Source organism: Danio rerio, chromosome 16 (genome assembly GCF_049306965.1).
Source record: "Danio rerio strain Tuebingen ecotype United States chromosome 16, GRCz12tu, whole genome shotgun sequence".
Classification (NCBI taxonomy): Eukaryota; Metazoa; Chordata; class Actinopteri; order Cypriniformes; family Danionidae; genus Danio; species Danio rerio.
The window spans coordinates 32,159,098-32,185,077 of NC_133191.1; the positions used below are offsets into that span (position 1 = coordinate 32,159,098).

Below are 25,980 nucleotides of genomic sequence, written 5' to 3' on the forward strand. Positions count from 1 at the left end.
GAATAACTTAATAATACTTATCATTATTTTTCACGGTTTATCAAAAATGAGCTTTACTTATAGAGAGAAAGAGACTTACGTTGTATTAAGTATGGCACCAGTGGTCCAAATCCATTTGTTTGCTTTTTCAGAGAGGCCAATCCAGTAGCCGTGATATTTGTCAAAATAATATTTGGTGTGCTGATTGATGAATGCCTGAATTCATAAAATATGACAAGAACAATCTGTCAGAATTATCCAGGAGTCATTGTAGATTAACTGGCTACAGCTCTTACACTTGAATATTCAAGCACACGCCTTCTTGTTTCCTGACCAGAAAACCTGTTCAAAAAGACTAAAAGCTAAAAGTCTACCTTCGCTTCCAAGACTAAGCCAAACTTATGTTCTTGTTGCTCCCCAGTCTCAAACTAGCTCTCATCATTGATTCTTGCTCTTTCATAGGCTTATGATATTAATTAAGGGGTGATTACAAGGCAGAGATCAGCATTTCAAGATCATTTGAGATTCTAAACATCACCTCTGGTAAAAAGGAATGCGTTCAAAGTGCATATTTTGAGAAGTCATCTTAGAACAAATTAAGGCCGGCTTATAAACAAGTTTTTATAAATGAGGCCCGCATCTCATCTCAACATTCCATGTGAGCGCAGGCCAAATTTACATTTCTATTGTAAGTATACTTCAGTTTCATTTGAACTTTTACTACACTGCAAAAAACAATTCTGTTACTTTGCAGTTTTTTCCCGGCAGCTGGAGTGCTGGAAAAAACATAAAATAACAGTTGTTAACTGACAGAAATTTACATTCAAGCACATTTATGTCATTTAACATTCATTATTTTACATTACGTTTTTATAAAGTAATGGAGTTTTTTTCAGTAGGAAGTACATAAAAAGTAAGTGGAGTAAATTCATTCATTCATTTTCTTGTCGGCTTAGTCTCTTTATTAATCCGGGGTCGCCACAGCGGAATGAACCGCCAACTTATCCAGCAAGTTTTTACGCAGTTTTTATGCCCTTCCAGCCGCAACCCATCTCTGGGAAAGGAGTAAATTCAATCACATGAAAAAGGACACCCAATTTGTGATTTACTAACATAATTTAAAAACGATATGACAATTGCTCTAAAAAGTTGAAAGATAAAACCTCATATGAACATATCAGATGACATATCACACTGTCACTTTATGAAAAATAAAGCCAAGATAGAAAAGCCGTAGGTGACAAACTCAGGACACCCTAATGCCTGTAGTTCAGTGCTGTGCAAGTTCCTTCAAACTGTAATACATTATAAACGACTTGTGTCAGTTCTTTAAAGTAATTCCTTACATTACTGTCTCAGAATTGCAATCTGTTACAATACTCCTGTATTATGCTTGAGTGAGTTACTTTCACTAAAATAACTGCAGAAGTAGAACATAAAGGCAAAAAATGCCCAATTTTAAAATAAATATACAAATTTATTTAAAAAATTTTAAAATGTTTTTTTTTAATAAATAAAACATGCAGAAACAAGAACATGCAGACATCCTACAGGGGACATGCAGGAATCATTCATTCAGGAATCTTAAAGGGACCATGCAGGGCTTCTGCGGGAATCCTTCAGACATCCTACATGGAATACGTTGGAATCCTGGTAACATTGACTCACATGTTAACACTATACCTGAGGATTCCAGACCAAGAAACCTCTAAAACTTCTGCTAATGATCAGTTCTTTAATTTATGCTTCAATTATTGTGTCAAGTATTGACAGCGAATATGAATGAGGGATATAATAGCTGAGTGTAACCTTTCATTAGAGCCCAAAAATATGTCTGTACAATAAAGCAGTCAAGAATTAGAGCCTTTTATGTGTCAATGGTTAAAAAGGGTTGTTTGGAGTCTTTAAGTAGTCTTCTTTGGGGAGTGCCTAGACGTTCACTTGGATAAACATGTATAAAACAAATTCTAAGGTACTGTTATCAAAATAGAAAATCTGGCTTGGTAAGGCTTCATGCTTTGATCTAATTGTTTTGTTAAACTGTATAATACTCTTAACTACAGTTACCTACAAACATTAGTTAAAACAAAAATTGTAGGCGGATTTTTATTTTTCAGTGTGTCCCAAGTTTAATTACTCAATACCAATAACATTTACAGTGATTCTGACTATTAAGGAATAAACCTCAGTGTGTCACCTTTCAAAACAGACCAAAACTTTGCATATACTAAAAATGGTATAAAAATATATCATGCAATTTACTTTGGGCATTTTAAGCTATTTTTGCAGGAACGCCAGGGGGTAAAGGCATTTGATTAGCATTGTGTGGTTTATTTTTGTGAATGTTATGTTTTTCATCTGATGCTTTATTTTTCAAATTTTAATTTGGAATATTTTTTCTATCTCCTGATATGGAAAAAATATTAAGAGTTTTTATACATAATTGTGTTTCAAAGTTCAAAAGTATACTAAAGCACATTTCTCATACTTTCATAAAAATAAATTACATTCCAATGTACAAATAAGTACTGCTTGATTCCCCTGTCCTCATTTTGTTTTTGCACCGGTTGCATCATAAAGGCTGCATCTAGATACCATTGTCTCAAGGAGAAAGGAAAACGAGGCTAGACAATCAAGAAATGACAAACACCTTTTTTCACAGTATAAATAGAATTAAACATGCTTGCCATGTGTTGGTCAAACTAAACAACTTTACAAAATAACCTCTGTGAAACACTTTGATAAATTACTTATAACAACTTACTGTCTATCCATACTTTTGGTTAATTGTTTAAGATACAAACAGGCCCCATTAACCTGGTCAGGAGCAGGTTTTGTTCTCTAAACTCTGAGTTTCTGTCTGTCTCCTCTTTTTTTAAAGACAAAGCGGTATTTCTCTTAGTCAATCACTGCCTACGTTTCAGTCACACTAAGGACAAAGTTACAAAAATGGCTTGTCCTTTTTAATAAATAAATAGCTTAAATTCACCAACCTGTAACAAGATAAATGCCATTATTATTGTTCAAAAAACATTTTTTAGCACTGCTGCTCACATTCTAAATGTCATATCAACCTCTACTATTTGATCAATAAAAAGACAGACACACAAGTGTACTTTTAAATCTATTAACACACATTTAGAAATTCTCTTAGACTGATCAACACGTGTAAAAGTGGGAACCTTAAATTAAACTTTTCCACTGAACATTAAGAGAAGGTTGTTACTGTATATGCATTGTCAAATTTGTTGTAGAAACTATGCGGTAGCCTATTTTATGTAATTTGATGCAATTACTTCTGAAATAACTTCAAAACTAGGCCAATTAAATAAACAAATAAAAAGTCAATAAACGTCACGTTACATTACTTATTTTATATTACTTAAATATTTAAATACTTTAAATGTAAACTTTAGCATTAACTTGAGCAGCTGTTTTTCCACGCTAACTGTCTCTATTTCGCCGGTGCAGTGGTGTTGCTATTTTATAAAATATATGGCCATGTTTGCTATAACTTTGCATGAGCACATTAAGTTTAGCTAGAGACAGAAATGCTGATCTCTTTTTTCAGATGTTGACAGGGTAATTTGTAATGTCTGTGCTCCATTGATAATGCCTTAACTCTGAATTATTCTACTCTGACTTGATTGACCTAACTCAGATCAGCTATCTGAAACTGAAAATGCTGAGTTTTTAAATCTCTTTGTAAGTCATTTTAAATGAGTTTTTAAATCTCTTGGTAAGTCAACTTATGAGTTTAACTTTAAACTTGTTGGTAGTTAAATGAGTTGATTAAACCTCTTTACTGAAACAGGCTAGTCTTCTTTAAACCAGATGGAAACAATATATAACACTGTATTCTATTATTCCCTTATTATTTTTTTGGAAACTAGTATACCTGTTTCTCAATGTTGTCGATGTTGGTCAGCTGAGCTCCATACATCAAGCAGTATTCCTGACTCTGTTCCCAGGTTTTCCAGTCATCTCCTGTAGAGAAAAAGTAACACCTGGAGCCATTCTGAATCCAGTTTTGAGGACAGGATGAACACTGGAGCCCTGCGATCATAAAGAAGAGTTTAGATCACACTACACTAGTTTCCATAAACACATTACACTGTAAAAAATGTTACTTAGATCTAACTTATAAAAAGTGAGGCAAGTGGTTGCATCGGACGTTTTAGGTTGATTCAACTTCCAGCCTTTTTTAAGTATTTTAAACACTAAAACATTGCTTAAAACAAATGCAATAAAATTAAGTTGAGCCAACTAATATTTCTAAAAATACTCAAATCAGATAAACTTACTTTTTTTGTTAAACTTAACTTACTTATACATTGCTATATGTTGACTGTACTCATTTTAATTAAGTATTATGAACTTAATGATCTAAATAAAATTAACCATGCATATGTCATTTAAAACTAATTTAATTGACTTCTGGCTGTAACCTCAGAAAATAAATCTTCGTTTCCATATTGTAAGCACAATATACACTAGTAAAAACAGATAAACAGACTTTCCTGTCAATAACAATTAAATAAGAATGGGAAGATGGATTAAAGACCATAACATGTATTCAATATCAATCGATGTTCCTTTTAATAGTGACTACAAAATAGGCCATTAATGTGGCTACACATACACAATACATAAATAAAAACATTAATAATACCAGATCCTATTGAGAAATCATCCAAGGCAACTCAGTGAGGAGATTTGCATATTTTGATGAAGATTTAGGATGCATAATGTCCAGTCCCAAAAAGAGTCTCTAATATATCTCAAATGTATACAGTTTTGATGGATACTTGAAGTCGAGGACATCGGTAAGTCCAAACAGGAGCCATCATGCATTTGACAGGTTTGGCAAACCTCTGACAGTCCTATGATAATCCAAACTGTGTTGGGCTGATGGCAAATTTTTCCCGTGGGCAGCCGCATGCACCTCTGATTCCTCACAACTCTATTGGTAGAGACAAAAAGAAACAGGAGTTCAGGTGGTTGCTACCAAACAACATTAAATAGCTAAATACTGAATAGGAAATAACTACAAGTGAAGTTACAAAAGTCCAGTGAGAATGATGCATGGATGAAACACCTTAGTTTATCAGTTAAAAATTACCTTAGTTAAAATTACCTAACTTCTATTTAAAAAATAAAAAAAGGTTATAGAGGTTGTGTAATTACATTATTCCAGGTGTTTTTAGTTATCAAATTTTAAAGAAAACTGTGATTTTACTCAGTGTAACAGTGCATGTCATTGTGTTTTCCTGTCAATCAAAGAATTGTTAAAATTTAGGTATTACATTTTTTGTTTATTTTGGCAACTTATAAAGCATAAGAATGTGTATTTAATTTAGATATTAAAACTGTTTGAAAATGGCTATATGAAAATTATAGAATACAAGTTCTATAATTTAAATGTCATCTTCATTTTGCACCAAACTTTGCACGTCATAATACAAATTTTATTAAATAAATAAATAAATAAATACATTGCCATTTTACACATTACATTAAGGTTTACATTAAATTTTTGCTAAAGCTACATTTAATTGACTTTTTCTTCAAATTTAATGTCACTGGCAAATGACAGTTCAGTGATTCAGTGTTATCAGTTAGCTTTATTGAAAGACTGACAGATAATAAGAAACTGCATTAGGATATTTTTATACTGTTTTTACTGTTGCACACATAATATCTGTGTAAAAAAAACAGTAAAAAATTACTGTTGCACTTCAGATATCAAATGTAAGTTAATTCTATGGAGCCCACTATTGTTTGCAATTTTACCAATGTTTTACTTGCCTGCAAATAATTATAGCTGTAGTTGTATCTAATGTTTTTCTTACCTGGATGTGAAGTTTGAAGATATACAGGTAACAAAATCACTTTGGTATCTAAAGACCAAGAACATGCATTTTAGAATGAGGTGCATACAGTTTAAATGGTTCTGTAAACATCAGTAGTAAATGTAATTTAAGTTAAAATAAATTGTAAATCTGTAATTTATTCACTATGCAGCATTAAAAAAAACTTATGGACTAAATCTCTAAAACACAAACTTTAAGTTATACTTTCTCTTACGTTAAACACAAACTACTTAACTGTTGCATACGTTTCTGCATTTAATATCCATCCTTAATGTGCTGCTATAACTTAGGTGAGCTAACTTTAGCTAAGTTAGCGCTAGCAAACTGAACCCCCACACCCCGACCGCCCACCAGTGACCTTGTTAATCGGTTCTGTAACGTTAGTTATACCTACTAAGTGTTTTAAAACTACTTTCACTATTTTTTCTCAATAATATCACTTTTAATCATTAGCATAAACTAGCGTTGGTTAGCGTTAGCCAACTTAGCTTTCCATGTGAGAGCAGTCTAACTGTTAACATACCTGAGGCTACAGTACAATTTACAAAGCTAAAACCTCACCTGCCTAGCGAAGACAGCAGTTTTGCATGACTTTACAATTATCATTCGGCTAAATTTGCAACTTACCGTGTTAATCAGATCCGCTGCTGGGAGCAGTTAATGTCGACCATTGCAGAAGCTGCGTCTGCCTGCTAAATCCCGGGCAATGAAAAAGGAGTCACGCAAAACTATAAAAATCACGTTTTATGAACACCTGCCCACATCGACAGCTGCTCTAATAAATTGTCTGTGTCAACTCACTTTTAAAACATTTATTCTACACAATAACCACGTACAAAAATCTACTCAAATAAATTGCATTAGTTTTATTCAAAATATACAGTTATATAAAAACTGATATATTTTAAGTAAAGAGGAAGCAAATTAAATTTTTTTGGTATAAAACAAATAAAATTAACTAGATTGCAATTATTTAAAGTAGATAGAACCAACTTTGTGAGTGTAGCACTTTTTACAGTAAAACAGCTCACCCTCCTCACTGGACTGACAGTACTGTCGAGCTGGAAAGCTGTTTTTCTGAAGAATGGCCTCCAGTGTGCTGTTCATCTGATCACTCAGTGTTTTCAACCTCGCTCTGTCCTGCTCCAGCATCTCCTTTTCTGCCTGTAACAGCAGGTTGGCGTCTCTCTCTTTAGTGAACTGGACCTGTATAATTTTATTTCTTGTAAGATCAGGGCCCATATTCACCAAATATTTGATCTTACCACTAAGAGTTCTGTTAAATAGCAGTAACAGTTTTTAGCTGAGAGTAAAAAACAAAGCAAGCACTGTTCACAAAGCTGCTGGGACAAACTTCACTAAGAAATAGAGGGAAGTTTGAAGAATAAAGGAGGGGTTGACCTTGTTACTATAGATGATGTCAGCAGAATTACTAACTACACAGTGATTGGCTGATGGTGAGGGGTTCTGTCAGATTTCATTCTTTCATTTTCCTTCAGCTTAGTCCCTTATTTATCAGGGGTCACCACAGCGGAAAGAACCACCAACTATTCTAGCATCTGTTTTACGCAGCGGATGCCCTTTCAGCCGCAACCCAATACTAGGAAACACCCATACATATTCATTAGTTATTTCAATTCAAATGTTTTTGCACTGGACGTGGAGCAGCCAGAGAAAACTTAAGCCAACATGGGGAGAACTTTCAAACTCCACTGTGAAGCGACAGTGCTAACCACTAAGCCACCGTGTTGCCCCTGTCAAAGATTTATTTATTTATTTATTTACTTAAACTTTTTATGCACAATATTTTTTGCCATATACAAATAAAGATTTTAATAAGTAAATGAAGAACTGTATTCTAAAAAGTTGATTTTAATGTTATAGACATTAAATAAAGATTTCCAGTCAATGTAACAAGTCAATATATTTTCTAGAAACTAATTATGCAAATATATATTTTACATTTTTTTCTAAATATATTCAGAAATATTTATCAACATTTTTTTAGAAGACTAGAATAAGTGTTAAATAGTTTAAGACCACTTTGATATCACTTCAAATATTGACTACTGTATATTTGCATAAACATCTGTTTAAAAATTTTATTATTTTCTGCTGTAGATTTTTTTGGTATTTTTTTAATATAAATAAAAAAAACATAAGGGAAATTACTCCTAAATGAAATAAATTTCACTGATTTAGAAGCTATTTACAAAATTTAGGACTAAGGACACCCATAATTTTTTATCTTAATCTTCATTTTTTTTTCCAGCTTAATTTTTAAGTTATCTGTGAATACAGACTCTACAAATTGCTAAGCAGATATGTAAATGCTGTGAATTGTTTCAGACATTGATCTTACCTGACTATTGTTGTATTTCAACCTGTAAATGTAGCCTGCAAATTGGAAAAACAAATAAAGCAAACTTGTGTAAGGAAATACAATACTTTCTTTAGTTTTTCAACTGCAGCAGGCATTAGGAAGAGTCAATATGCATAATTATAAACCTACTACAAGGCTGGTGATTTCTTTATTCTGATTGGATGATGAACCTTTTTAGATGTGCAATCAGGGCCTAAATTGCACCTTGATCTCTAATCCATCAACTTTTGATGATTAAAGCTTATGATTAAAGCTTAACACTTTCTTTATTAATGTTTTTTTTTTACTGGTTTAAAACTATATTGTCTGGGTTGAGTGTAAATTACAATTCAAAAAGCTGGTAATGAGTGATAATTCTTTTATTTATTAATTGATTTCTGTATGTATTGATTCTTATAAACAATTAAATGTCAAAAAGCCACTTTGTTAAACTGTAGTTACATTTTTAACATCAAAAGTTGATAAAGCAGAGATTAGTGTCCATAATTTCTTGCAAAGTGCTAACCATGGTGTAAACAAAATCATTTACTGGTGTGTGGAATTATAACAAAGTGACGCAAAAAGTCTTGCAAAAACTTGCGTTTAACGCATGAGGAAGTTTCCAGTGTTGTGAGAGCAATGTTGCACAAAACTTTACTTTTTTGAAAAACTTTCACGTTTGTTATTTTCTTTGTTACATCAGGAGTGCGTAATCACTTCCTGGAGGTTTTTAAGTTCAGTTTGAACTCTGAGCAAACGTAATTCAGCCAATTAATCGAGCTCTTTGACTTTCTTCTACAAAAATGTGGACATCCAAAATTAGAATTAAGTGTTCTTTTTAAGTTTATTCTTACTGAAAATGCTGAGCGCCGTTAACACAGCAAACAGGAGGAAACAGAGCAGACCCAGAATCACTGCATCTCGTCTGTATGCTGGAGAGATTGAGCTCTTCACGCTTTTTTCTGCATGAAAACAGAGAAATAGCACAAGTTTATTTGTTCAGCTGAGCTGGACTTCTGTTTTGTTGGTATAAGATAATGCCAACCATCCAAGAAAAACACACAACACTTAACACACAATGCACTTGATTGAACATGTACACATAGAAGTCACCTAAAGAACAGCAGGTTAACTGTTTATCTATAATAGCTTTAATGGGTAAAGTTATTAGTAATTAGTTTCTATTTAGTTAATTAGTTAAAGTTGTTAGCGACTAATAAAGTTATGGTAACTATTAACCTTAACTTTTCTGAGTTTGTTTGTGATCCAATAATGTGCAGCTATAGTAAAGCTGCTTTGGAGCTGCATGTGAAAAAGAGCAAGAGACAAAAATAGTGAGAGAAAAAAAATTGAAATAATGAAATAATCTATACGTCATTTATTCAAAATCTGAAAGAAGTTCAATTGTTTCCTTTAGTTATCCTTAAATTTCGAGACATTTTTGAATGAATAATATTCCTTTTGTGTGACGTAGTGGCGCAGTAGGTAGTGCTGTCACCTCACAGCAAGAAGGTCGCTGGTTCGAGCCTCGGCTCAGTTGGCATTTCTGTGTGGAGTTTGCATGTTCTCCCTGCGTTAGCAGGGGTTTCTTCCGGGTGCTCCGGTTTCCCCTACAGTCCAAAGACATGCGGTACAGGTGAATTGGGTAGGCTAAATTATCTGTATTGTATGAGTGTGTTTGTGTGTCTGTGAATGAGTGTGTGTGGATGTTTCTCAGAGATGGTTTGCGGCTGGAAGGGCATCCAGATATGGGTTGCGTGCTGGATAAGTTGGCAGTTCATTCTGCTGTTGCGACCCCGAATTAATAAAGTGACTAAGCCGACAGTAAAATGAATGAATGAATTAATATTCCTTTTTTTCCAGAAAGAGACAATAGTCAGAATATCAAATGAACACATTTTTGTGACTGAAATTCAAGGTTATTACACCAAATATCAACTTCAACATCCATTCTTTGCACCCTTTTTAATATGTTATGCAAAAAGAAACGGTTTCTATTGAAATATTTAGTAACAAATGCCATGAGTATTTATTCACATATATACATATAAAACTGGTATAAACATTATTTATTTTGTGTGTGTTACTGATCTCTAACCTGTGGTTTCAGGGGGGCTCTTTGAAGCTGATTTTCCTCCTTTCACCTCTGCATACAATACAGATTCAACATACTCTGGCACTGCAATATAAATAAATATATATAATTATATTGTGACCAACCAAAATCAAAACAACTAATATTAAAGGAATAGTAAACTCTCCCTTCACTTGTCACAAACCCATTTGAGGTTCTTTCTTCTGTTAAACAAAAAAAAAACATAGTATTTGTACATCCTATTATGTAAGTCAATGGATACCAGTTTTTAACATACTTCAAAAGATCTTCTTTTGTGTTCAACGAAAAAAAAAAAGAAACTCAAAAAGGTTTGGAAACATTTACGGGCAAGTAAATAATGAGTAAATTTTCACTTTTGTTTGAGTCTTAAAATATTCAAATCAAGCAGAGGAAATGTGGTAACATAAATGTTTTTCTTTCTTTTTCTTTTTCGTCATTAGCAAAAACACCAACAAACACATACCTGCAGATTTGTCATTGTCAAAAGTCTTGAAGCTCACTGTTGAATAGCACAACTCCTCTTCCATTGTACACGCTCGCCTTCACAATCCACAGAAAACTTCTGAATGAAAAACAGGAGTGAGATTAAATCCACCCTGTTATGCTTTCATGCTGACAAATTTGTGTCAACTTCAGAAAGCAGAACAATGATAATATACAGTGTTATTACATAATAAAACCAGAGGAACTTAATTAAGAAAGTTCTCTATTTTTGATAAAGGAAGTGACATTTTTTCAAAATTGTGTGTTTTCCTGTCCTGTTATGAAGCAAGTTTTTATGTTTTATGGTCGGCCAGAGGAAGTTTAGTTTTTATTAATGTGTATAGTCCTATGCATATATTACTATGCAAAGCTGTGCTATTTTCAGTAGTTTTTGTTAAACCTGGCTGAAATTCGTAACATTAAGGGAGATCGCATGGCGAAAAACAAATCAAACACAATATTACGTATATAATATAACATAATCAGTCAGCTGATTCTTCTTTATTCTGAACAGCAGAAGTATAATAACCTTGGGTTCTCAGAGGAGAAAAGTTAATTCATTTTATCACAAAATGAATCACACAGACTATCATTAGAACTTAACATGGTAAAAATTATTTTACAGCTGCTAAGTTAAGCAGAATTGGTGGCATACACTCAACGGCCACTTTATTAGGTACACCTGTCCAACTGCTCGTTAACGCTGTTGGAACTGATTGAATGCAACAGTAACTCAAATAACCACTTTACAGGTGAGGCATGCAGAAGAGCATCTTTAAATGCACAACACGCTGAGGCGGATGGGCTACAGCAGCAGAAGACCACACCGCTTGCCACTCCTGTCAGCTAAGAACAGGAAACTGAGGCTACAATTCACACAGGCTCACAAAAATTCCACAATTGGAAGAACGTTGCCTGGTCTGACGAGTCTCGATTTCTGCTTCAACATTTGCATAGTAGAGTCAGAATTTGGCGTCAACAATATGAAAGCATGGATCCCAATGGTTCAGGTTGGTGGCTGTGAATGAGTTTAAATGGGCGTATCACGGCTCAGGCTGGTGCTGATGGTGGTGTAATGGTGTGGGGCCGACAAATCTGCAGCAACTGTGATGCCATCATGTCAATATGGACCAAAATCTCGGAGGAATATTTCCAGTACTTTGTTGAATCTATGCCACGATGGATTAAGGTAGATCTGAAGGCAAAAGGGGGTCCAATCCGGTACTAGTAAAGTGTACGTAATATAGTGGCCGGTGGGTGTATATCAACAGTAGTTTTAATAGCCTACATTGCTTTATTTTTAAGTTTTTTTTTTAATCTTTTTTTGCAAGTTACTTGTAATATGTAGATGTTTAATAAGGTAATAAATGATTACACATAATAATGACTTCAATTTTTATCCAGTTTCTTTTTCACTATGCAGGTAAACAACTTTTGTCTGATGTATTGTGACCGTCTTGCCACAAGAGGGAGCAATTAACCGGATAAATCGAAGAGAAAAAGACTTACAGGGATTGCTTGGACAAAAAGAAAAAAAATAAGTCTTCATTTATTCTCATGTTTTTCTAAATAGACATTCACAGTCACCAATTAGGTTCACTATAAAAAAATATGCTGAAAGTGAATGTTGCCTCACAACCTCTTGTGTTTCACATGAATAAAAGTAAGTTTAACAGGTCTGAATGTAATCCAGCAGTGGTAGAGTTAACACTAACCAAATTACATCATTGCCTTCTCTCGCATTCAGTCCATCCACCCCTCCTCCTCAAGTCCATCGCCCTCCCCCGTCTCATTGTCTATGAAAGCAGGGTCGTACCCTCCTCTGTCCATTCAGCTGCTGGGCACTGGGACTGTGGTCCAGACCTCACCCACAAGCCTGTCATTACAATCACTGAATTAGTAACCTCAAAGTGCCCCATTTCTTCACAGCCTCTAGTGAGATTTCACTTCATATCTCTCGAAGATGGAGCTTCTGGGTGTCCGACAGCCATTTGGCCCTCAGTTTCAGGAGGAAAAGTACCAGATGCTAGAGCTGAACCACCGCCTTGAATCATACTTGGGCCGTGTGAAACTTCTGGAGGAAGAGAACAAGCTACTTCGAGAGGAGATCCACACTCTCAAGAGCAGCAGGGACCCAGCAGGCCAACGTAAAGCCCAGGAGGAGGCTCTCAGTCAGGCCAGGAGGATGATGGAGGAGGCCTGGAGAAAGAAAGACTGTGTGGAGCTGGAGGTAGAGAATCTGATGGAGGATATGGAGAAGGTGAGCTTTCAAAGAAAGAAGGTGAAGACTGCACAGGCTGAAGCTCAGAGGAAGCTCACAGAGAGCAGAAAGGAGCTGGAAGAGGAGCGCAGGGCTCAGATTTGGCTTAGAGAGAAGGTCGGTCAACTCGAGAAAGACCTCATGCTGCAGATGCAAGTGCACCAGGAGAACATGGAAACCATGCAGGCCTCACTGAAACAGACAAAGCAGGTCCTAATGGCTCCACAGCGTGTGCAAGCTACCAGCATCCCAGACCTGGGGCAGGAGTATGGCTACAAGGCAGCTCAAGCCTGGCAGGAGGCAGCCAACAACTATCAGAAACAGGTTGGACGTCTGGAGGAGAGTCTGAACCAGACAAAAGCTAACATGACAAAGATTTACCAGGAGAAGAGAGAGAGCCAGCGTCAGGTACAGCATCTGGCCAAAGAGCTGGAGAGCACGAGGATCAAGAGGCAGATGCTGGAGAAACATGCCATGCAGCAAAGAGAAGAACAGAAAGAGGAGCTTCAACATCTTCAGGTAAGAAATTTAATTTAATTCTCATTCTCATAAATTTCTTATTTAATAACCAATTATTGCAAAATAAAATTGCAAAAAAAATTCTATATTATGTTTATATAATATATAAGGTAATAATACACACACACACACACACACACACACACACACACACACACACAAACACACACAAACACATACATACATATATATATATATATATATATATATATATATATATATATATATATATATATATATATATATATATATATATATATATATATATATAAATCACACAGTTAAAGTCAGATTTTTTTCAACACATTTTTAGACATAACAGTTTTAATATCTCATGTCTAATAACTGATTTATTTTTATCTTTGGCATAATGACAGGAAATGATATTTGACTAGATATTTTTCAATACACTTCTATACAGCTTAAAGTGACATTTAAAGGCTTAACTAGGTTAATTAGGTTAACTATGCAGGTTAGGGTAATTAGGCAAATTAATGTATAATGATGGTTTGTTCTGTAGACAATCAAACTATATAGCTTAAAGAGGCTAATAATATTGTCCTTAAAATCTTTTTTAAAAATTTTAAAACTGCTCTTATTCTAGCCGAAATAAAACAATTAAGACTTTCTGCAGAAGAAAAAACATTATGAGACAAACTGTAAAAATTTCCTTGCTGTGTTAAGCAACATTTGAGAAATATTAAAAAAAGAAAAAAAATCAAAGGGGGGCTAATAATTCTGGTTTCAACTGTATATATACATACAGTTAAAACCAGAATTATTACCCCCCCCCCCACCCCGAATTATCTGCCTTCTGTTTATTTTTTGTGCAATTTCTGTTTAACTGACAACAGATTTTTTTCAACACGTTTCTAAACATAATAGTTTCAAGTCATTTCTAATAACTGATTTATTTTATCTTTGCCATGATGACAGTACATAATATTTTGCTAGATGTTTTTCAAGACACTTCTATACAGTTTAAAGTGACATTTAATGGCTTAACTAGGTTATTTAAGTTAACTAGGCAGGTTAGGGTAATTAGGAAAGTTGTTGTATAGAGATGGTTTGTTCTGTAGACTTTCGAAAAAAATATAGCTTAAAGGGGTTAATAATATTGATGGGTTTCAAAATGTGAAAACTGCTTTTATTCTAGCTGAAATAAAACAAATAAGACTTTCTCCAGAAGAAAAATCATTATCAGACATACTGTGAACATTTCCTTGCAACATTAAACATAATTTGGGAACTATTCTAAAAAGAAAAAAAAGTCAAAGGTGGCTAATAATTCTGACTTCAAGTGCTAATACATGACAATCAAACACGAAGAGTGTAAAAACCCTTTTCACCTAGAATACGTAATAATCACATGATCAAGTTACATGATCATGCAGCAGGTAATACTATCACATAAAATGTTGATCTGTTCATCCAGAAATTCAGAATCAGTTCCTCTCTGAAACTGTGTGCTACAGTATGATCTTCAATAAACACCTTGTTTGGCTTCAAAAACACTCAGTTTGAATATAAACTTGCTGTGTTAAATTTAAAACAGGATTTCTGATCTAGTGTGAATAGTCTGACTTGCTACATTTGCCATATGTTGCTCTCATGTGCCCTACCAATATCAGTTTCTTTGCTTCACTGCCAATAATAAATCCTGTCCAATGGCAGAATTTTCTGAATCTCAAAGAAGTTGATCATCCAGGAACTTTTGACTAGTTTTTTTTTCTTTTATGAAATCAGATGTCCCAGCGAGCATTTTTTTGTGTGTGTGCTTAAAAGATGTCAAATAGATGTCCAAACATAAACAGCTTGTCTTAAACAAAGCTAAATTTGGTCTGTCAGTGAAAATCTAAAAGATGTCTAATAATAGTCCAAAAAATAGACAGATTAAAGTCCTATTAGACAGACTACACATGTAGTCATTCATTCCTGTCTATTTAATGATAGTGTATTTTTGGTCTATTGTTAGATTTCTACAATATTTTTACTGACAGCCCATATTTAGCTTTATTTTAGCCAAGCGATGTGTGTGTGTGTGTGTGTATACATATTTTAGACATCTTTTAGATTCAAAAAAGCTTCCTGGGACATCTGATTTAATCATATAAAAACAGCAGTCAAAAAGTTCCTGGATGATCTACTACTTCGGCTGAGATTCAGAAAATTACCAGTCCAATTTTGACCTTATTTTAGCCTAGATGTCTATTACATATCTTACACGCACACACAAATATTGCTTGCTGGGTTACTCTTTTGTCGTACAGATTTTTCTTTGTGCATATTATGTATTGTAGAAGTATTTAATTTCGGACACAGAAAGAAAATGCTTTTTCAAGAAAACATGCCTTGTTTTGTTGTTGTACAGGCCCAAGTAAACACCCTGGAGTTGGAGAAAGACTGTCTGGGGCAGCAGATTGACAGCCTGATGTTGGATAGACAACATCTGCTGCAGGTGAAGATGTCTCTTGGACTGGAGGTGGCAACATACAGGTACCTGTCTATGTCCTTTACATCACCATCACCAACAAAATACAACCTCGCCTTATCACAAAAAGTACAATACGCATGTGGCCATTGAGCAGTCTCAAAGCAGTCTGAGTGCAGATCCTCCCATATGCTCTTTGGGATTTGTAGTTTATGGAGGCTCAGCTAATATGATCATGCATCAGCGGCTCTGAAAGGCATGTCAGGCACCCCTGAGAGGGGTAACTTTAGATCAGTCAATCAGAATAGACCCTCTTCATTTCCCACCCGGCACTGACCCTGATCCATCTGCCTGGAGGAGGGGCTGAGAAACAGGGGGGTGGGTGATTCATTCAATAACACCTTTCATATCTGTCAGATTTATGTCTGTTGAGGGTTGAGTGAAAAAAATTTAGGATAACTCATTTAAGCTGTTGCTCAGTCTATGGTCCTCTTTATCATTGCGTTACATGCATTGAGAAGGATTGATGCGTTTGTGTTACAAAATAAGAACATATATAAAATACATACACAGAGAAGAGGTTCATTATTGGAAATCATTCAGATATACTGCACATCATCCATAACATCTCCATTCCACATTATATAAAAAAAATATGATTTTAGATGGATACAAGCTTTTGGGATCATACCTGTTACACTAAATGTGCATATAAATATATAAAATTGCATCTGTCTATGTCTGTCTGTCATATTTATATACAAGTCCAACTCTTGCAACTATTGCTATGTGCAGTCTTGCAGATGGGCTGACAATGACAAATCTGACATGCTATTTGCATAACAAGAGGGCTAGGCACTGGACTGCAGTTCAAGAACATGGCTTCATCTCATTTAGCCAACCCCTCACATTAAAGAAAACACTGTGATGCTAACAGCTGTTCTGTTGCTTCTTTCCAGAGCTTTGCTGGACAGCGAGGGCCTGAGAATCGACAGACCAACACCAAACAAGACCAGCTCTACTGTCTTTTTAGGTAACGTTCTAGGACACAGCATCATAGTAACAGAAAGTTGTGTGGTTGTTGTAGTTTTTATAGTGTAGGATGCTAAAACATTGAGGTTATATGAAAATAATAACTGCATATGTTATAGAAAGTGAACCCATTTACCTTACCATCGTCTCCCCTGGGCTGGTTAAATGATTAGTACTTTGTGGTATTGTGCACTGATTGTATGGTGGGGTATCTGTCAAAGACTGTAAAGCTAGCTTCCTGTGCTAGCCTAGTCCCATAGGTCACTGTAGCAGATGGCGCCACTTTCCAGTAATGCCGGTCTGGAAAACGCATAATGAAGATCAATACATCTCCATTACGACTCACTCACAGTTCAGGGCTTGCATGTATTCTGATAACTCCCCTGAGAGGCAAATCTAAGGTCTATGTCTGTTTGTTTCATCTCCAACTATCTCTTTAGCCCGGGGGGTTTTCGGTTCCGCTTCACTTACAGTAGCATCATAATGTAGTTATGACAGGATATGATGATATGATCATATTTTGATAATATGGTTTATGTTTTTGTTGCTATTTTCATTCAAATATTTTAAACACATTTTTAAAGCAGTGATTAATGAATGAAAAGTTAAAACATTTTTGTTTATCTTTGTATTTTTGTTTTAAATACATACTGTAGAGGCAAATTTATACCAAATTTAAAAGGCAAATAACACACATATACACACAGTTTAAGTCAGAATTATTAGCCCCCTTTTTAATTTTTTTAATTTTTTAAAATATTTCCAGAATATTTTCACAGTATGTCTGATAATTTTTTTTTTCTGGAAAAATTCTTATTTGTTTTAATTAGGCAAGAATAAATTTTTTTAAAAAAATTTAAAAGCCATTTTAAGGACAAAAGTATTAGCCCCTTTAAGCAATATTATTTCTAGATAGTCTACAGAACAAACCATCATTATACAATAACTTGCCTAATTACCCTAACCTGCATAGTTACCCTAATTAACCTAGTTAAGCCTTTAAATGTCTCTTTAAGATAGAAGTGTCTTGAAAATTATCTAGTCAAATATTATTTACTGTCATCATGATAAAATATATCAGTTGTTGGGGGGGATGCACCAATGAGGATAGGGATGCACCAATGAGTATGTTTTTTGACCTATATTTATAACCGATGACACTTAAAATTTGGAGACCGAAAGCCAAGATATTAGCCAATATAAATATTTAAAAATGTTATATTTCTATACAGTAAACAACTGATTTTTAAAACTTCAGAGAAAGTTAAGTTTAAATTGATCTTATAAACTAAATAGCCTACTCAAAGCAAAAAAAAAGCAATAATTTCAAAATTGCAAGGTGATTAAATAGATATATTCACATGCCAAAAATTAATTATCTTATTTTCTTTACATAGCAAATTAACACTCAACTTGACTGTTGCATAAAAATAATTGGTTAAAATAACAAAGTGATTTAATTAACCAACAAGTTAAATAAATTTAAGTACAATTAAATTTTTAAAGTATAATGAAACATTACAGTAAATGTGCAAATGTGCAGATATGTAATTTCTGAAAAAGCATTTTGAGAGGCGTTTTGACAGTTGGGAACCTATAGATTAAATGCGGCATAAATCCATCTGATTAGGCATTTTCGATTCGTTTGAACACATGCAGGTTCTGCTTGTCAATCAAACAACACTTCTATGTTAGTTCTTGCTGTCAATTGTGGGAAAATGATCGATGAAAGGTTTATGATAAACCTCTGTGTTTAAAAGTTTAACTGTAGGCACTGTGTGATGCGTGTGCACGCAAATGGGTGTCAGATTTGTCATTTGAGCATTGAGCACTGAAGACTTTATGACAAACACAGAACATAATATAAAGACAGAATGTGACGGACGGTTGAGAACCCTTATGCTGGATTAAGTGACTGGCACAAGTCTCAACTGCTGCTGTTTGGGCTGCTGTAATGGCTCTGATGGCTTACTCAGATAACGATAACAATATATATATATATATATATATATATATATATATATATATATATATATATATATATATATATATATATATTAGGGATGTTTTTTAAGGAATAAAAATTTTAAGGAATAAAATAATTGCTATTGGAATCTCAGACAAATCTGCCAAGTAACAGAAATAGAACAACTTTAAACAAACTTTAAACAAATTAGGAACATTTGGGCTATTTTAAAATGTTTTTTAGATTTTGTTTTTGAAATTGGACAGTGCAATTATGAAAATGAAGACAGACAGATGGCATGACAAACTTTCCTCAATAGGACTAGAACCCAGGTTGTCCAAAGCCCAACTGTTTTATGTGTCAAGACAATCCACATGAAGGATTTGGCTCCTACTCAATGATAGACTTAATCAGATCTTGCTGTTCTTACAGAGCTTGTTGCCTGTCATTGTGACAAAGCCTGCCATCTTCTTGTTTTTTATTTTTTTTTGTCACAGATGCACTCTCAAAGCCCACTGGGATCCAGTCAACTTCTCAAACCACTGCTGCTTCCTGCCTTCTCAGCAGTTCTGTGTCTACAAGTCACAGATCAATCGCCTCATCCCGCAGTCTGCTGACCAGTGCGGCTCCGTCATGGACACTGACACGAGGGACTCCACAGAGACCACCAAGCAGTACCTCGATGACAGAAAAGACAGAGGATCACATATCTGAGGAGACTAAGAGATCTGCTGAGGAGTCTGTGGATCAATTACAGCAAGAGAAAGTCCAGCAAGACTGGACTCTCGAATCCACTCTTCCCAAAACATCTGCAGAACCAAAACCAGAGCTTCAACCAGAAGAAATTAAGGTGGAAGACGAAGCAAATGAACCCCAACAAGCTCATATGGTTGAATCTAAAACTGATGAATCTGAACTGACTAGTGTACCAGCTGAGCAACAAGGAAGTATGTCCCAAACTCCAGAGACAAAGAGCTGGGCTGGTCATTTCAATGATCCTGCAGAAGTTTCAGAAGACGGAAAGGATGAAGACACTGAAGTGTCTGTCGAAATGGCTCGTATCTCACATGCACCCAAGGTTGCTTGGGAAGAAATCAAATCTGCAGTAGAGGATGAAAAAGATGATGCTTCTGAGATGGACGTAAGATCAGAGATCATCAGTGAAAGCCACACATTTGCATATGGAGATGCAGAGAATGATAGTAATACATTAACATCAAGCCATATCAGTCAAAACACCAATGCACTGGCTTCATCTTTCCTTGAGCAAGGAACTCTAGATTCAGCTAGTTATTTTGGCTATGAGGCAACAAATGAAAATCTTATGAAGGAAGAGGAACTGGACAATGTGAGCAATATTAGCGAGGAGGTGACAGAACAATTGAACAGTGAAACTGAGGCAGCTATTGATTCAATCAATGAGTGGGACAGACAGGAAGAAAGTGAACCAGAGAATGAGACCAAAGTGATGACTTCTTACTTTGAGGTAGAAGAGGGAGAAATGAGCATCAATACTGACACGAAAGATAAAACTGAAGATGACATAGAAAGGGAAGAGTTAGAAGTGACAGAAAGAGAAATTCTAGTGCAAAGTGCAGGTGGAATGCTGGGTGTAGATTTACCCAATGACACTGATCATCAGGATGAGCACAATCTACCTCAGATAGAGCTGAACGAAGACCAATCTGAGGCAGAAGAAGAAAATCAAAAAGAAAAGCAATGTGATGAAGATGACTCCCCAAACATATCAGCCTCATTGAAAACTGACCCAGGAGAAGGAGACAGTTACAGCCAGGAGCACACGCTGGCAGACACACGGCCCTTGATCCGTTATAAGAGCGATGAGGAAACCTCACACCACATCGGTGAGACCAGTGACAGTGAGGATGAGAAAGAAAGAATTGATCAAGGCCACTTGAATGAGAAACGTTTTAACACTATGGAGGATCTCACTGAAGAACCAGACATGGAGGTCACCGGAAAGATGAGGCTGGAGGATCTTGTTTCTAATGAAGAAGCTGCAGCTGACGATGTGGCATCTGTGATGTTTCAGAAAGTCTCTGGAGACCATGAAAGTTTGGATGTGGTGGTGCAAGAAAGTGAACGCAAGGGTAATCTGGAGAAGGAAGATAGTGGTGATGCTGATAATATGAGAGACAATAAGGAAGAAGATGTCAGTGTTTTTGAGCAAAATGAGAACCAGCAACTGACTGAACACCAGCATGTTCACACAGAACAGGTTGAGGATAAACCAGTCCATTCACATGAAACTCAAGAACACGTCAACACGGAGTTTTCATCCACATTTTCTGAAAGATCTCAGCAAGAGCAACTGGAAGAATCAAGTCTGACTATGTTTGAAGATGAAGCTGCAACCAAAGAAGCAGAAGATTCGGATGTCTCTATGCACACCAACATAGATCTGATTGACAGTCGCTCTTTAGAGAGCGAGATAAACGGTCAGCCAGACATTATGACCTCAGACATGGCCAACTCTGAGTGCAATAGCTCAGAAGACGAGTCTCCAAATGCCAGCCAGTGCTTTCAGAACACAAGCCTTTTAGCAGCGGCGACTCCTAATGAACAGCCATTAACCTTTACTAATGAAGTCTCCAAGGCTGATTATGTGTCTGACAACAACGACGTGCCTGAAGAAGTGCTCAGTGAGGAGAAGAGCACTGATGAGCCCAAGGCCTCTCAGATTGATGACTTGGAGAATTTTAACATTTGGGGGGAAAGCACGAGCATTTCAGATGCAGCCCAGACCACACATGCAAGCATGGATGAACATTCAAGCATTTCCCCAGTGAATGAGAATCTGGAAAGCTCAAACAAAATACCAAGTGTGGCGGAAAACATCTTTGGACATTTTGAAGAACATCTCGAAAGGTCAGTGGAGAGCTTTCCAGAAAAAGAAGTGACTGTGATGGACTTTGAGAACAACGATTTAGGAGAGGAATTTCAGTCGAAGCAAATGAAAAGTGAGATTCACAGCTTCTTCAGCACTAGTTTGAAGCAAGATTTCTGGAGCGAAGGGAAAATGGAGATGGCAGCTACTTATGATCCCGCCAAAACTGAAGACTTAAATCAGGCCATGGTCTTTGGAGAGGAGTGGAGAGAAATAGGAGTGCAATCAGCGAATGGAGATACTAAAGAAGAGATGGAGATCCTCAAAATCAGGGATGATAAGCAAAAAGATGGACAGCCAGCGCAGAGCAAGATAGTCCAGTCAGATGATTCTGCTGATGAGGGGGATTCCTGGTCATCTGGTGATGAGTAAAACCCTAATGATGTTTTAAGACAAAACCAAAAAGAGCCAAAATGGACTATTGTGATCGAAGACATTCATTCATTCATTTATTTTCCTTCAGCTTAGTAAGTGAGGAAAATTGCCACAGCGGAATGAACCGCCAACTTTTCCAACATATGTTTTAAACATACACATACACTCTCGCTTTTACACAAACACTCATACACTGACTACGGCCATTTTAGTACAATGTAATTCACTAATACAGCATATCTTTAGACCAGGGATGGGCAAACTTGATCCTCGAGGGCCGGTGTCCCTGCAGAGTTTTGTTCCAACACTAATCAAACACACCTGAACAAACTAATCAGTGTCTTCAAGATCACTTGAACTCTATAGGGAGGTCTGTTTGAATAGGGTTGGAGCTAAACTATGCAGGACACTGGCCCTCCAGGATCAAGTTTGCCCACACCTGCTTTAGACTGTGGGGAAACCGGAGCACCCGGAGGACACTCACATGAACATGGGGAGAACATGCAAACTCCACACAGAAATGCCAACTGACCCAGCGGACACTTGAACCAGCGAACTTCTAGCTGTGAGGCGACAGTGCTAACCACTGAGCCACCGTGCCGTCCTGTGATCGAAGACAACAGTGAAGACAAACTGCAAAAAAAAAAAACACACATTGAAATAACTGCAATAGAGGCATGTGTGGTGTGTGTGTGTGTGTGTGTGTGTATAACTGTACAATGGGATTTCAGTAATGTGAGTTAACAGCCCAGCATAGTATGGCAGCTGCTGTGTCTGAAGGCGTGGTACTCCATGACAGCCGCTGGCAGAAAGGATTCCTAAAGGTTTACTATGAGGCCTTAGTTCATGTCTGTTTTTTCTGTAATAATCAGACCAGCATTTTATTAATCTTCATCGGTCCGAGTTAAAAAATAACATTTTGTGTATTTGCACTTGGTGGAAATACAATATGAATCAAAACTTGTTCCAAAAGATTAAATATTAAACAGTTAAATGGCAAATGTTGGTGTTGGCGTTTTCATTATTTATTGTACAGATTTCAAAAAGAATTCATTGTATTTAACCCCCCCCCCCCCCCCTTTTTTTTTAAATTAGTATTTTAAGACTTTACATGCATTTCTGTTTTAAATAAATTCAAATATTCATATTTTCTACTTATCAATTCAGAAGTCAAATAAAACATGCACTATACATCCAGTTGTTATTTATACACACATGCAAGATTACAGCAATTAAGGGATTATAGTAAAGATTTTGTATAAAGTTTATGTTCATTCAACATTAAAACTTGGATATCAATTGTTTTCATTAAATTACGACAGATACATTTATAACTGATCATGTCCAATTTCTGAGTAAACAGATACTTACAACAACTCTAATATGACGTCAAGTTTGCTCTGATTCTCCAAATTTTACCAAAATTACACAAGTTGCAATTACACAAGTGGTTCTCAATTCCTGTCATGGGGCCCCCCTGTCCTCTCATTTTGTATGTGTCTTATGCCTAGTTCAGACTGTGTGATTTTTGCCCCGATTTTGGCTCGCCGACAGGTTTTGAGAAATCGCCGACAAATGCCTGAAATCACAGGCAAATCGCTGCTCGTGCACGTGAGTGACAATCACACAGTGACACAAGTATCAGTTCATGGATCTCTTAGTTAACGAGCTGATGATCTGAATCAGGTGTGTTAAGTAAGCCTGAGGACTGGAATTGAGAACCACTGCATTAGTGTAAAAAGAAATAAAACATGAACTACAATCAGTGGACTTTATTTTCTGAGGTAAATATACTTGTGTTCATTAGAATAGCAAGTTACTGTGCTCTTCTGTCAGCTGTCATTCTGACTGTCATCACCTGTGTGGGGAAGGTTACTTTGGAAATGTAATAGATTACAGATTACAAATTACTCTATTTAAAATGTAATAAGTTACACTACTTTTTGATTACTTTATAAAAGTAACTAATTACATTTGATTACTTTTTGATTACTTTTAAGTTTCTAATGAATATTTTCAACTAAATAATTTTCAAGCATTTATACAGAGCAGGAGTGAGCTTACATTAGCTCTGTTTACTGTTGAAATCTCAAAAGCTTTCATCACTTAAATAAAATTAATTTTATTAATTTAAATTTAAAGTAGAGCCACCACAAAACCAGACCTTATCACAAAAACATGTTTACTGTTGTTACAAAATAAAAATTTTAGTTAGTTGTGCAGGTGATTTATGTGGCATTTGCAATAAAAAAATACATCTAATTTTTGCAATTTTCATTTTTATATCGAAGCCACTTAAATTCAATTCAATCGCATATTAGTGATCAATAAAACTGCCAATGAAACATATGAGGCAGAACTGTTCATTTCAATTATTTACTGTAACTAATATGCTGTACCAAACAGGAATAAATTATAGTACATAACAGCAAAAATAAAAAAAATCCAATAAAACCAGGTGTTACACATTTAAAACACTATTGATCCGCGATCTGTAAATGTAGCTTGAGTGGACACTACTGCACTACTTCACTAATAAAATAGCTTCGCTACTGTGAAAAGCTATTTCATTTTTAGTGACGCTACCGCCACTCTATAGAGTGTATACTGAGAAATGTAGTTAAGCTAGCTACACTGTTAATGTGATAAGATCACTTTGGCCAGAGGAGTCTGCTGGTGCCCTGAAATTCACAAATCGATAACTTTGTGAGTCAAAACATATAATTGGAAATGAAAGGGTCTGTTTTTATTTCTGTGCACTCACGATAACGACAAAAAACATTTTTGCTTTTATAAAACAATGAAATGCTAGCTTACATACCTTCAGATGCTTCCTCATGGTTTTCAATGGCAAAGAGGACTAGACGTGGTGCGCCCATGACAATTAATTTGATTTAACAGTAGGGGGACAATAAATATAAAATTTCTTATAAGCAATTTTTTAAAGATTTTTTGAAGGGGACACAAATAATACAGCCAAATTGTACTTATAAAGATATGTCCCAACAGTTAAAATGGTTTTATTGTTCATATTACAGCATGGAGACTACATTATAGTTAATTTCAAAGTTTTTCTCAGGTTCAATGACAGCAAATTTTTCTTCAAAACTATTTATTGCATTGTTTGTTGTGTTGTTTACAGTCAACAGACTGACTCCTGAAGCAGAATAATAGCAGGAAAAGACATTTTCGATACTCATAATAACTAACTTGTTTACATTACACTTGTTAAATTGAGAGATCATATTGTAAATCAGTGAGCCTGTAAGGTTCATTTGCTAAACAGCCACAACTCAGAAAACATAAAAAAAATTGTTCACCCCTAAAAGAATTGTCATTATCCCTTCAATAAAGCACAACACCCTTACCTGACACTGTACATCTGACTGACCCTGCTCTGCCTGTTCCTCAATCATTTCTTTCTCCTCTGCCTGTGATTGATATTGTTACATTAGTATTTTCATAAGCACTCATTCTTAAAGCCAAATAGCCTTAATATGTGAACTTTATGTACTTGTCGTTTAGTGCACTGAAAAATTATATTATGTCCATTTTCCTTTTCTCTGTCATTTTATCATTGAGGTAAAGTTGGTTTTATATTCGCACATTCAGTCTCTCATTAATAATATAACCTCAGAAGAGTATTCATTGGAAATTATAAATAGTAAAATCATAT

General features: G+C 35.5%; 1 protein-coding gene across 1 annotated transcript; it reads left to right on the forward strand.

Annotated features, from left to right (window-relative positions):
- The first annotated feature begins 12,657 nt into the window (after positions 1 to 12,657).
- On the forward strand, positions 12,658 to 22,686 carry nes (nestin). The gene is made up of 4 exons (NM_001424069.1): positions 12,658 to 13,592; positions 15,964 to 16,088; positions 16,983 to 17,056; positions 19,519 to 22,686. The coding sequence occupies exons 1-4, from the start codon at positions 12,777 to 12,779 to the stop codon at positions 22,299 to 22,301; spliced, it is 3,798 nt and encodes a 1,265-aa protein (NP_001410998.1). The 5' UTR covers positions 12,658 to 12,776; the 3' UTR covers positions 22,302 to 22,686.
- The last annotated feature ends 3,294 nt before the right edge of the window (positions 22,687 to 25,980 follow it).